Raw genomic sequence first — 14,641 nt, 5'->3', positions numbered from 1 at the left:
TTCAGCCACTGCTTTCAAAAGAGGCTTAGGAAACCCCGTGGCTTCCAAACGTTGGAATTGATTGTCAAGGCTCCTTTTGATAGCGTGGTGACAGCTTTTTTCCAGTGCATTGCAGAAAAAATTAATCGCAATCCCTCTCTTTACAATCTTAGAGTGTGCAGAACCGAAAGGTAACAGAGCGTTCTTGATTATAGGTAAAAACGTCCAGCATAAATGACCATTATCACGGAAGGTTAGTTGCAGTTCTAGAAACCTGATAGAATGAATGTTAGGGAGTTAATGAGTGAAATTAAGGGCGCGTGAAGAAGTTTTGAAAGCAGTCAAAACATCATCTACTCCTGCAGGCAGAGTGTCATTAGGTAAAAGCTCTAAAGGTACTAAAAATTGTCCACGTACCAAAAAACTTTGCACACACGCTTGTCCTGAAGTAGTTCCTGAAGTGTTCTGTCAAATTTTGCTAAATATATCTGAGAAGGCACTGGAGCAGCGATAGAGCCAATACATATTCCACTTTTCTGAAGGAACAGGAAGCATTTGAATTCTACAACGGTTAATGACAGGTAAAAAGATAACTCCAAAAAGGTATCTACCGACATGCCACATGCGTTCTGAATGTTTTGGACGACGTTTTGACTGCTTTTAAACATTCTTCACGCGCCCTCAATTTCACTCATTAACTCCCTAACAATCATTGTATCAGGTTCCTAGAACTGCAACTAAACTTCTGTGATGGCCATTTATGCTGGACGTTTTTACCTAGAATCAAGAACGCTCTGTTACCTTTCGGTTCTGCACACTCTAATAAGATTATAAAGAGAGGGATTGCGATGAATTTTTCCCGCAATGCACTGGATAAAAGTTGTCACCACGCTATCAAAAGGAGCATTGACAATCAGTTCTAACGTTTGGAAGACACGGGGTTTCGTAAGCCTCTTTTGAAAGCAGTGGCTGAATCGCTGCTTCAGAAGCTCTAGAAAGAACGGACGAAACGGGCTGATGTTGGAGCAACTGAACGCAAGAAACTTGACGTCATGCCATACGTGCATAAAATGAGCCACACGATCAAAAAAAGTTGTGGCCAAGCAGGGAGTGAATGTGGTGTTTTCTGCCCCTTGCAAGCTTTCGGGTCTTGCTCGCGCATTCCTCGAGGCAAGGAAAGAAACCACGTCTGCACAATGCAGCACGAGAACCGTTTCACGGCGTGTGTCGCACAGGTCGTGTACAATTTCCCCCTCACATGCGAAAGAGTATACATTGGACAAACAGGTCGATGTATTAATGACCGGCTGCGCGGGCACCACTCCTCCCTGGGGTTTGATGACGATGCCAACTTGCCTGGCCACTGCAATGGATGTGGGTGTTATCCACTGTTCAGCAATGTAATGATTCTTGGCAGAGGCAAGGGAAAGCAAAAGCGAGAAATCTTGGAAGCATACCATACCAGTTTTTCAGGCCAGGATAGCATTAGCACAACCTCGGTGAGCTTACTCGAGAAGGAATTCGCTCTTTTAGGCCGGTCACTGTAGGTGTGTATCTTGTGTGCCCTATGGGCTGTGAGTTGTGATGCGGCTGTTGTGCATGCTCTGCTGGCCTTGCTGGGACTATGTTTTGACTAATAAACCTCAGTTGACAGTCCAGTCGTTGTGGCGTGAACACTCCTTCTCTTGTCCCTTGTCTTTTGTGACTTTTTTTTCAAGTTGCTATGAACAGACTGGCCCGCATTTCAACCCTTCTGCACTCCACTTCCGGCTCCTGCAAGGGTGGCCTCGAGGACAACCCCGTCAACATACTGCTGCAGCTCGCGAGCGAGGCAGTCATTACAGAAGGCATTGCTTCTGGCTGCGTACAAAACCGCATTCGCCAGGAGTGCACGCTTGCTCACAAGAATGCGACGGGGATTGTAGGAAACGTGCTTCTCCAAGGCAGCCTCATCCGCCATCCGGGGGTGGCTACGGCCGCCTCTTCGTTTGCATGCGCCCGCCTGCAAAACGCCGTACCGCGGCAGACAAAATTGCGACGGAAGGAAACGCTTTTTTGGCACTTTGAAAACGCCAGGCATAAAATGCACAGAAGCGGTCAATCAACGCAAAGTGATTTCTTTTGTTTGTATGCTGTCTCCAGGAAATTCGCCAAAGCCGACTAACAGGGAAAACCGGGTCGGCGAACCCTGTCTTTTTATTGTTCTTGTTCCCGAAAGCTGCGATACTGAGACAACACCGCATCAACCTGCGTCGTTTCTCCGCCGTTCATGTAGGCAGTGTGACAAGAAATAGAACCAGTTGCTTAGACGACTTGTTGACGGGTCGCATGCGAGCATGTTTAGTTGTTGCCACTGTTGTGTTTCCGCAGTGTGACACGGGCTAACTGTCTGTGTGTAGTTAAAAAATATCCCTTGCTCACTTCGCCAGAACACGCCACAAGCACTGAAAGCATATGTTTATCTGGTGAGAGATTACTGCCGCGGCTTGATAACACGCATGGTTGCGTTCAAACCTGATGACCATGCACCAAGAGCACATACTGGAACTGGGCGGGCATGCCTTGAACGCATCTTTATGCCCAGCAAGACCTTGCTGTAAGTTAAGCAGTGTGAGGAAAGAATGACGACAAAACGCGACAAACCTGCAACGTTACACAATTTTCTATTAATAAAAATTGCAAGAATAGCAAGCGCCTTCTTTAGAGCGTGATTCGTGCTTTTACAGCACTGTCCCTTTGTCGCGCAGACATCTGGCCATCCAGGCAGATCGCGAAAGTTGAGTGCGACGATCCGTGAAATAGAAGCTCTATATTGTTGTAATGTCAGTGGCATCTGTGACTCCCTGAAGCGGTTTCCTATGTACGCGCTTTGGCTCCGGCAAACATACAACTACGTGCTTGGAAGTAAAATTGATCACACACACAAAAAAAAAAAAAACACTGACCAGCGTGTCTATGCTACAGAGGGTTCTTCGCAATACGCGCTCTTTTTTCGGCCAAGACTAGAACGGTTTGGCAGCGTCACCAGCTCGCAATTTTCCTTGATATTCTACTTTCCACACATCACCTCTTTTTCATGTAAAGAGGAACGCAGTGAAGAGTCAGCAATAATCGTAAATCGACGCGTTAGTATTGGCATCCTTGGCAAATTCTTCTGCACGACCTAACCAGGTTTCAGGAAAACACCCGATGCGTCGTGTTCAGCACTTGAAATTGCATTATCCGTGCACTCGCACGAACTTGAAAGAGGGAGAGAGCTGGGCGAATAAAAAGATTGCCTCGGCGACCGCAGTATTAGATATTTAAGAATGGCGAGGAAACGGTTATGTCCGACCCTCAAGCAGCGGTATGCAATTAGCTCAGGGGTCGTGTGTGTGCTGCGTGTTGGAAAATTTTTGGAACATCCAACCCTCGAATGGCGAGATATTCCGGACACCAAGCCACCTCTGAACGACGGGTAATGAGGCGGTCAACACAGCTGCTCGAGTTATCCTTCTCCGAGCATGTCGCACGCAGCCTTTGTCTGACACAACTAAAAACCACTCACCATTACTAAGCTACGCAGAAACTGAGGACTACTATAAAGTTTTACTCTCCCTCATTCCTACTTAATGCATAAATGGTATCCAGACACATACGATCCGTCCTGCTCCTGGGGCACACTCTTTGTCACGGCCAGGGAATGTCAAGAAAACCCAGACATGGACAGAAATCCCGATCCGACATATGAGCGCTGGAGGCGCTCATTTGTCGCATTCATAGCCGCAGTCCTTTCTGCCAGAAATGCTTGCTTGTCGGAGTGGAAGCTTGGGCGAGTTGGTGACGGTTCACTTGCCACACAGCGCTAAACAGACATGGAGGCAGGGAGACAAACAGGACGGGCGCTAACTTACAAGTGAACATTTATTGCATGAAACCAAGAAATATAAGCACTTTCTTAAGAGTGAAGAAAAGGTAACACTCAAACAACGTTATCGTCGAACAACATTATGGATTGTCAGACATGAAATGCATTTCTTTGTTAGATAAACATAAGAAGGCTGCACTGACCCACGTATCTTCTTTATGCGACATTATATTGAACGTCTCTATAATTTCCCTTGTAAGCTGATCTTTGTGGCGGCCAATGATAAGAGAGCTTTTAAAATCTGGATAACAAACAGTGCACTTCTTTGTTTTTCCATCTTTTTCTTTTGCGTTGATATGACCAGCAAGATGCCCTTTGACACCATTTCTGACATCATTGTTGTGTTCTCGCAACCTGTCATTGAGGCATCATCCTGTCTGCCCTATGTATTTCCGGCCGCATTTCAACGGCATAAAATAGATTACATTCTGTCACAGGCGACATATCGGTCCGTATGCTTCTTTTTACATTTTCTGGCATTTTTAGGACGAGGGTTCGCGCGATTACACAAGTTGGATAACTTGTCAGGAGAGCACAACACCAACTGCACTTTCGCACGACTCGTTATCCTGTTTACATTGTGGGAAAGGGTGTGGCAATAAGGTAAAACAGTAACTTTTTGTTTGTTTTCTTTCTTTCTCTGGAATAGGCTCTCTAGGCTCGGCCTTTCCGAAATGAGACTTTGTATGCTTGAGCAACTTCTGAGCCACAGAATCTAGAAGATAAGGCGGGTAGCCTGCGTCCTTTAGCCTGCTGCACTGATTAGGAACACTAGACGCCCTACAATGTGTACAAGACTTTTTCAGCGCGTTGGAATGACATAAGTTAGCGAGAGCACGTTTCACCATTTTTTAATGCGCTGAGTGGTACGGAAGGACCTGCTTTTTTTTTCACCGTGGTCCATAGGAGCAGCAGGTGTGACGTGCCTGGAGGCGCAGTTTTATGTCCAGGAATTGAATATGTAGATCTGCTGGCACCTCATGAGTTAGGGTTAAGAGAGATAAGGCCGTGCTATGGCATTTTAGGATTTCTTGCACAGTAGCATGAAAGTTATGTCTGCTTACACTCGTCAAATCCAAATAGTCGTCTACGTACCGTAACATTTTAACCACAGAGAAACCTACCAGAATCTGAGCTAACTCTCTGTCCACTGATGCCAGAAAGATGTCGCTTAAAATTGGTGCGTTGCAAGAGCCTATAGGAACTTCCGTTTTTTGAAGGTAGACGGTTCCATCCCAAGAGAAAAACGTCGAGGAGAGGTACATCGTTAACAGTTCAAGAAACCCTTGCACAGACGCCCCTGAGGCGTTTTGGAAGTCTACCGAGCCATGACGGCCTATGCCCTGCTCTACGTATAAAAGTAGCTTTTCTTGGGGGATAGAATAGTATAAATCTTTTACGTGAATAGAAAAGGCCACTAACCCATCACTTCGAATTTTCAAAAATTTAGCTACGTCGGAGGAACATTTTGTATGATACGGGTCTTCAACTTCAAGCATCATCAATTTGTTTTTGAGAAAGTTCGATAGCGATTTTTGCCATGACCCATTCTCGGATACAATTACATGAAGGGGCAATTAACGTTATGAGTTTTTTTGAAAAGAATATATTCAGAATATCATTTTCACTTTTTTCATTGCTATTTTGAAGACCACTAAGGTTCAACTTGGAGCATAACTGCATCGCTTTCTTTTTCACTGACGCTATAGAGACATTTGTTCTGTCAAAGACGGAGTTAATGGCCGAAGAGGCTTTGGAGTCAAATGTGGCTTTAGGTAGGACGGCAACCCCTCCTTTTTTGCCAGAAATAAACAAACAAAGCAAGTTCTCTCTTAAATAGGAGACAGTAAGTCTAATAGGAATTTTACATTTGGTCTGCTCATACCGCACCACAGCGTCCATGCCCTCGGAAATGCATCTGTCTTTTTCAGAGCCACCAGCAAAACACCATTCCTTACATCAACAATGATGTCAGACTGGAATGGTGTAAAAGGACATCTCGCTGTCATATCAACGGAAAAGACAAACATGAAGAAACAAAGAAGTGCCCTGGTTGTTATCCGGATTTTAAAAGCTCTCATACCATTGACTGCCACAAAGATCACCTTACAATGGAAATTATAGAGGCGTTCAATATAATATCGTATAAATAAGATATGTGCGTCAGTGCTGCCTCCGTGTTTTTTTCTGACAAAGAAATGCATTTCATGTCTGCTAACCCGTAATGTTGCTCGACGATAACGTTCAGTGTTACCTTTTCACTGTTAAGAATATGTTATAGTGCCTGGTTTCATGCAATAAAATTTCACTTGTAAGTTAGCGCCCGTCCTATTTGTCTCCCTGCGTCCGTGTCTAGCGCTATGTGGCAAGTGAACCGTCACCAACTCGCCCAAGCTTCCATTCTGAAAAATTTTATTTCTTCTACAAAGGGCCCTCTTCCATGTAGACCTTTGCAACCGTGCACTATATATGGTCTCCATCACTGCCATAGCTGCCTGCAAATCGAGGGTGCTCAGATTCTACATTCGGCACAAGATCTTACCGCCTGAACAGTGGTGATGGTTCGGCGGTTGTCTGCCATCCCAAGGACACGGCGTCAGGATATGCAGGATCATGAGGTCAGAATGGTAGGATATAACCCGCCTTCATAAGAACGCTCTACACCTCCGACTACAAGTAGTGTATGGCCGTCATCGAAGTCAGCAGACCTTCCGGGAACACCTCTTCACCGCCGGAAGGTCCGCGGAATTCATCTGGCAACAAGTCCTGCCAGTTTTGTGGTCTCTCCTCCCTAAGAAGACAAGCACAGTGGTGAGCAATGTCTATTGCACAGACAGAATTTCCCTTCCTCGTGAAGTGTGCCGTGTGCTTGAATAAGGACCAAAGTTCGCCGTTCCGCCCAAGAAAACAGCCTTAGAACTGGTCGCAATGGTTCACCATGCCTCGCGTTTTGCGGCTGACTCGGTAAAAACAGATGCATTTCCGAGATCACGGACGCTGTGGTGCGGTATGAGCAGACCAAATGTAACATTCCTATTAGACTTACTGTCTCCTATTTAAGAGAGAACTCGCTTTGTTTGTTGATTTCTAGCAAAAAAAGGAGGGTTTGTCGTCGTACCTAAAGCCACCTTTGACTCCAATGCCTCTTCGGCCATTAACTACGTCTTTGACAGAGAGAGAGAGAAAACTTTTATTTCTTTTGACAGAACAAATGTCTCTATAGCGTCCGTGAAAAAGAAAGCGATGCAGTTATGCTCCAAGTAGAACCTTAGTGGTCTTCAAAAGATTATGGACAAAAGTAAAAATAGTTCTCTGGATATATTCCTTTGAGCAAAAACTCATAAGGTTGATTGCCCCCTTCGTGTAATTGTATCCGAGAAGGGGTCATGGCAAAAATCGCTATCGAACTTTCTCAAGAACCAATTGATGATGCTTGAATTTGAAGACACGTATCAGAAAAAAAAAACTTCTTTCGACCTAGTTAAATTTTTGAAAATTCGAAGTGATGAGTTAATGGCCTTTTCTATTGACGTAAAAGATTTATCTTATTCTATGCCCCAAGACAAGCTACTTTTATACGTAGAACAATGCATAGACCGTCATGGCTCGGCAGATTTCCAAAACGCCTCAGGGGTGTCTGTGCAAGGGTTCCTTGAACTGTTAACGATGTACCTATTCTAGACGTTTTTTACTTGGGATGGAACCGTCTACCTTCAGAAAACGGGAGTTCCTATAGGGTCTATTCAATTCCGGAACATAAAACTCTACCTCTAGGCACGTGACACCTGCTGGTCCTATGAACCACGGTGAAAAAAACAGGTCCTTCTGTACCACTCAGCGCATTCAGAAATGGTGAAACGTGCTATCGCTAACTTTTGCTTCTCCAACGCGCTTAAAAAGTCTTGTACACATTGTACGGCGTCCAGTTTTCTTAATCAGTGCAACAGGCTAAAGGAAGCTGGCTACCCGCCTTATCTTCTAGATTCTGTGCCTCAGAAGTTGCTCAAGCATACAAAGTCTCATTTCAGAAAGGCCGAACCTAGAGAGCCCATTCCAGAGAAAGAGAACAAAAACAAACAAAAAGTGACTGTTATACCATATTGGCACACCCTTTCTAACAATATAAAGAGGATATGGAGCCTTGCGAAAGTTCAGTTATTGTTCTCCGCTCCTGACAAGTTATCAAACTTGCGCAATCGCGTGAACCCTCGTCCTAAAAAAGTAAAAAAAATGTAAAAAGATGCATAAGGACCGTTATATCACCTGTGAAAAGAATGTAATGTGTTCTATTCCGATGAAATGCGGCCGGAAATGCACAGGGCACACAGGCAGATGCCTCAATGACAGGTTGCGAGGACACAACAATGATGTCAGGAATGGTGTCAAAGGGCATCTTGCTGTCCATATCAGCGCAAAAGAAAAGGATGTGAAAACAAAGAAGCACCATGGTTGTTATCAGTATTTTAGAAACTCTATTATGGTTGACTGCCACATAGATCATCTTACAAGGGAAATTATAGAGGCGTTCAATATAATGTCTGATAAAGAAGATACGTGCGTCAGTGCTGTCTACGTGTTTTCATCTGACAAAGAAATGCATTTCATGTCTGCTAATCCGTAATGTTGTTCGATGGTAACGTTGTTTGAGTGTTACCTCTTCTTCACTCTTAAGTGCTTATATTGCCTGGTTTCATGCAATAAAATTTCACTTGTAAGTTAGTGCCCGTCATGCTTGTCTCATTGCGTCCGTGTCTGTTTAGCGCTGTGTGGCAAGTGATCCTGGCTTCCGAGAGGGTGAATTATAATGGCGGCAAGCGGGGTTTTCCTACGGAACCCACCCCGAAGTTATGCTCTTAAAAAATGCTGTTTATCCTCCGCCTACCTTGTGAATTGAAAAAAAAAAAAGCCTTGCGGTTGTGGTGCGCAGAAGAGGAAGAGTTAAAGCGCGTCGGCGCCGAGCGGGTACATCTCGCAGCCAGATGTCCGGCCGCCAGTGCCACTTTCTCCTCTCCTCCTCCACGTTGCTGAAGAAGAGCAAAGTGTCGATCACGTCAGGACTTGCGGAACCATGCGCGTTCTTTCTCCCGGGGGATGATGGGGGGTGGGGGGTTAGGGGACAGGAGGCGGGTCGACAGCACGAGCGTTACGCAGCGCTGCGTTAGGTCGCGTAGTTTCTCACTCGTAGCCGCTTCTATGCAGGGCTATCAGCAGCCCGCCAGAGTATGCTTCTTATATCCGTGATATTAACAGGAACGTTAGTAACAGTGCACCCTCCGGGTGGTTGGCGTGGCAACCACTAACTGGTAGCGCTTTTTTACGCTCCCGCCATACGTTCTCGCGATACGGCCCTTCTTACACCGTAGCCAGCGCCCGAGTGGCTCCCATGGCAACGCTCTAACCGGTTAAGCCGACTACTACGACTCTGCTACTACTGTTGCTACGATGCTAAACCCAGGAATTGGCGCTTAACAGGTGGTGGTGCAAAAAATCGACTCTTCTTGTCAACAACTGTCCTTCACCTTCCTTTCTCTCTGGGTCATACAGGGTACACCTTGAGTTGGATATTGCAGCGTGTCGACAGCGCTACCATTAAAGGCAGCCCGGAGGTGCATTAATGTGCTCCGCAGTATGGAACGTTGACAGAAAGAACTCCGCTTGGACTAAGCGAATGTGCGCAGAGTGCCACGTACGCACCAGAAGATTTCTTCAGGAAGGTTGGCGAGCCGGCGCAGACGACCTTGCCCCTGTTCATCATAACGATGCGGTCCGCCAACACCTCGGCCTCTTCGATGTCATGCGTCGACAGAAGGATAGTCGAAGTGCCGCGCAGACTGCTGATCAGCTCCCAAATACTCCGCTGCGTCTCGGGATCCATCCCAGTAGTCGGCTCGTCCAGAATCAAGAGCTACGCGTTCACGTCGAAATCATTCATAAAAATCTGCTCCCAGGATAAGAAAAATTATGCTACCGTAATGCTGATCCTAATGATGTTAATACCTCAAGTACGTGTACCTCAAGTAGATAAAAATTGGTTTGCACTTAAGTCATAAGGCAGACACCTCTAAGATGCACACTAGCTCATTGAGGCTCATCAGAGATGAAGCACACAGCCTGTACCTTGAGCCCCTGTTCGGCCTCAACTCTGAGGCTGAACCCTCCACGCTTGAAGCCTTCGCAGCTAAACCCAAAATGTATGCTTAGCGTCCTGGGAGTGGAAACCAGCGTTCTTAAGACAGTTCAAGTTTTTCCGCTTCGCTCAGGAGGTGGAAGTGGCGATCGCGGGAACTAGTGGCGCTGTAGTCGAGCATTTCTACATCGTCTCCTGTAGCGCCAGTTATGTTCGCTGCAGTAACGACAGGCTACTCCGATTCTCAAGCTCATTTTTGTTTAGATGATGCTCGCAGTGACTGGGAAAGCTTTTTTTTGTGATAAAATGTGTGCGCTCGTGACTTGAGGCTAGTGTTACACGTCATACAGATTTGTGCCCGGCTGCAGAAGTGGCAAGAGAAACGACACCACCGGTCACCATTTTTCCACACCGCTTCGCGATGACAACCAGTATAACAGGAGGTAGCAGATAATGCGTCGCGCAACAGCTGTTTGCACGTCAAACGTAAGTGAGCGTCATTTTGAGGCTTGCGATATCATCAAGGACTACAAGCACGTTGTAAACCGGCAAACGGTGCGAATTCCTCGCAGGAACTGCGTGCTTCACGGTGCTGTCACTAGACTCTTTCCCCGTCCCCGGGCGCGGATCGGAACACAGAAAAATGTGCAATGCCGGCGAAATATACCAAAAAACCATGCTCCACGCAATCTTTTAATTACGGAGACCGCTGCATCCATAGTGCGTACTAAGTCGTCTGCGAGCGAGCCGGTCTTATGAACTCATTCCGAATGCATTGAAGCCGCTTTCCTGCTCTGCTGAGACCAGTATTGCGTCTGCACACGCTTGGTGGTCTGGCGAATGTTACGCTATCTTCAACGGACTGGCAACATGAAGATGTACACTGTAAGGCGAAAGCCTTTCATGGCTCATGCTCCGTACGTCCGGCGTCCGTCCATTACGCTCTTGCGCCCATGTCCTCCGAGATCACCCGCGTGCGCTAGCGTTGGGTAATCTCGGAGGTTATGTTGCGCTATTGATAGTTCACTGCACATGCGCGAGAAGGCGCCACCGGCGCGCGCACTGCGCCCGTGCCAGATGCCTCGCAGCTGTTGACTGAGTCGGTACCGCGCAACCTCCTCCTAGCGCTCGCTTCATTCGAGTCTCGGAATGCGGGCAAACGCAAGTACTTAATTAACATCTTAACCACACATCTGCGACACAAGCAGCAACACCGCGCTAAAGGCTTTTGCCTCACCGCACTTTAGGTCAACAAAGTGCCTCCCTGAATTTTTGTGCATCTTTATCATCAAGACTAATTTTTCTTCCTCCTCAACTGTTGCCTCGGCTACGGTAAAACTGATGAGTGAAGAAAATTGGGCGAGCTGGTATGTGTTCATGACAGCGCTTGTTTTGTCGTCTCCCCTTTGTCCGTGTTTGCTGCGCTGTTCTGAGTGATATGATCATACTGCGCTCACTATTAGTAGTGAATTGGACAGCGCTAGTTACTTGGTTCAGCCGCGCATGATGCAAATTCGTAATCGTCTGCCGCGAGATTGACGAACGGAAAGCCACCAACGCCGGGTTTTTCGCAACATCAAAAAAGGTGGTCGTGGCATCATCTGCTGGCTGCAGGGGAGAGCGCAACGACGCGAAAGGCGCCGAAGCGAGCATTGCAAGGTGCGCAGGTTTTTTTATGGCGCCACCGTCGCCCTTCGGATCCAACATCGTGTTGGCGGCTTGAAGTTCGTCTATCTGGGCGCGGACGATTATGGATCTGTGTCACGCAAGGCTGAACCAAGCCATTGTCAGACTTGCTGCGACACAAAACTAACCACAATAAACAAGTTCGGTGCGCGGTGTTATCCCGAGCCACCTCTTGATGCAGGAAAATTTTTAGAAGTCTTCATGATAAGATATATACAAAGCTGCGTGAAATAACAGAGGTGCGTTGTAATAAGAACACAGCACACTACTAATACAGCTCACACAGCACAGCACAGTAATAAGCACAGCGTCACGAACAACCAGCCGAACCGTCCAGGCACCGAACAGAGACCGCGTTCAGTCTAGAGCACGCACGAGCGACCGAGCGTTCGGCGCTCGAGCTTCGGAGTGTTCGGCGCTCGAGCTTCGCAATGTTCGGCGCTTCTCGTCTTCTTCGTTTAGCGTCAGCCTCTGATGATTCTAAAGCCCGTGTCCAGTCTTATAATTCCCCCCGGGCGAAAGGGCGCCATCCTGGCGGCCTAGGGCGATGTGACGACGGCGGGGTCGTAGTAAGGTTTGAGGCGGGTCGTGTGGACAATTTCGCGGCCTCGGCGGCGATGATCAGGGGATGGCGTAAGGGGTTCGATGAGGTAATTGACGGGGGATGTCTGCTGAAGAATACGGTAGGGTCCCTGGTACTTGCTAACAAGTTTGGAGGAAAGGCCGGGACATGAGGAGGGTACCCAGAGCCAGACCAAAGAGTCAGGAAGGTAAGCGGGAGGAAGTGCAGGGGGATCACGGGTGCTTTTCTGCTGCTGCTGGGCGTGAGAAGTGAAGGACCGGGCAAGCTGTCGGCATTCTTCGGCATAAGTTGCGGCTTGAGAAAGAGTTGTAAATTCGGAAGCATCAGGGCGGTAAGGTAGAATGGTGTCCATTGTGCAAGAAGGCTCACGGCCGTACAGGAAAAAAGACGGAGAGAATCCGGTGGTGGCTTGAGCAGCGGAGTTATAAGCGTATGTGACAAAAGGGAGAACGAGGTCCCAGTTACAATGGTCGGAAGCAACATACATGGCCAGCATGTCGCCTAGGGTGCGATTAAAACGCTCAACCATGCCATTTGTCTGGGGATGGTAAGCGGAGCTGGTGCGGTGAACAACGTTGTATTCCTGAAGGAGAGCTTCTACAACTTCTGAGAGGAAGGCCGGACCTCTATCACTGAGCAGCTCTTTTGGCGCACCATGGCGAAGAATGATGCGATGGAGAATGAAGGATGCAATGTCGTGGACTGTAGCGGATGGTAAAGGCGATGTTTCAGCGTAACGTGTAAGGTGGTCGATGGCAACGATGATCCAGCGGTTCCCGGTTGATGTGCTGGGAAAAGGGCCGTAGAGGTCGATGACAACACACTCGAAGGGCTGTACTGGGCAAGGCAGCGGCTGCATAGGAGCGGCGGGTCGGCAAGGTGGATGTTTTCGTCGCTGGCATGTGGTGCAGGACCGAACGAACTGGCGGACGTAACGGGCCATCCCACGCCAGTAGTACCGCTCTCGTAGACGGGTGAAAATCTTCAAGAATCCGGCATGGGCACACTGGGGATCATCGTGGTAGGAAGAGCAAATGAAGGAGCGCAGATGTGTCGGAATGACGAGAAGCCACTTGCGACCATCCGGGAGATAGTTGCGCCGGTAAAGGAGCTCGTCTCGGATGGCAAAATGGTGGGACTGACGACGGAGAGCACCGGAAGGAGGTCGAGGCGATTGGCCAGATAGGAGATCAAAAAGGCAAGTGATCGACGGGTCTTTGCGTTGCTCGGAAGCCATATCAACGAACTCAAACTTGAAAGAAGACAGGGCGGATATGCAAGGCGCGGCCTCAGATGGTACAGGGGAATGTGAGAGGGCACCAGCATCGCCATGTTTGCGGCCGGAACGATAGATAACGCGAATGTCGTACGCTTGGAGTCGCAGAGCCCATCGCGCCAGTCGGCCAGAGGGATCTTTCAAAGAGGACAGCCAGCGGAGGGCGTGGAGATCGGTGACAACGTCAAAAGGGCGCCCATACAGGTAGGGACGAAATTTGACGATCGCCCAAAGGATGGATAAACACTCCTTCTCGCTGACAGAATAGTTGGCTTCAGCTTCTGTGAGTGTCCGGCTAGCGTAAGCGACAACGTATTCGTCAAAGCCTTGCTTGCGTTGAGCGAGTACGGCACCGAGGCCGACGCCACTGGCATCGGTGTGGAGTTCCGTCGGAGAACGAGGGTCGAAGTGACGCAGAATTGGTGGAGTGGTGAGGAGGCGACGGAGTGTCGTAAACGCTTCATCACAGGCTGGCGACCAGGCCGAAAGGTTGTGGGTGGAAAGGAACTTGTTCAGGGGGTCGACGATAGTGGCAAAATTGCGGACAAAGCGGCGGAAGTAGGAGCAGAGGCCGACGAAGCTGCGGAGGTCTTTTACAGAAGTGGGCTTTGGAAATTCGGCCACAGCTCGCAACTTGGCCGGGTCCGGGAGAACACCATCCTTCGATACGACATGACCGAGAATGGTAAGCTGCCGAGCTCCGAAGCGGCACTTTTTCAAATTAAGTTGGAGGCCAGCGTCGGCCAGGCAGCGAAGAACAGTCTCGAGGCACTGGAGGTGAGACGCAAAGTCCGGGGAAAAGATTACAACGTCGTCTAGATAACAAAGGCATGTGTGCCATTTGAGCCCTCGGAGTATGTTGTCCATCATGCGCTCGAATATGGCGGGTGCATTGCAGAGGCCGAAAGGCATGACATTAAATTCGTAGAGCCCGTCGGGTATGACGAATGCAGTTTTTGGGCGATCGGCTTCCGCCATCGGCACCTGCCACTAACCGGAGCGCAAGTCTAATGAAGAAAAGAACTCAGAGCCCTGCAGGCAGTCAAGGGCCTCGTCGATACGGGGGAGAGGGCAAACGTCCTT

The 14,641-nt window shown here is 48.3% G+C and overlaps 1 protein-coding gene across 1 annotated transcript in view; it reads right to left on the bottom strand.

Moving 5' to 3' along the window:
- The window catches only part of LOC144123067 (phospholipid-transporting ATPase ABCA3-like), a 174,740-nt gene that overhangs the window by 80,757 nt on the left and 79,342 nt on the right, over positions 1-14,641 (bottom strand). Inside the window, exon 7 of the mRNA XM_077655974.1 lies at positions 9,581-9,791. Within this exon, the coding sequence (XP_077512100.1) occupies positions 9,581-9,791 (211 nt within the window). The remainder of the gene's footprint in view (positions 1-9,580; positions 9,792-14,641) is intronic.

This window comes from Amblyomma americanum, chromosome 3 (genome assembly GCF_052857255.1).
Source record: "Amblyomma americanum isolate KBUSLIRL-KWMA chromosome 3, ASM5285725v1, whole genome shotgun sequence".
NCBI lineage: Eukaryota > Metazoa > Arthropoda > Arachnida > Ixodida > Ixodidae > Amblyomma > Amblyomma americanum.
The sequence above is the reverse complement of the archived record's forward strand: the minus strand, read 5'-3'. Positions and strand labels throughout refer to the sequence as shown.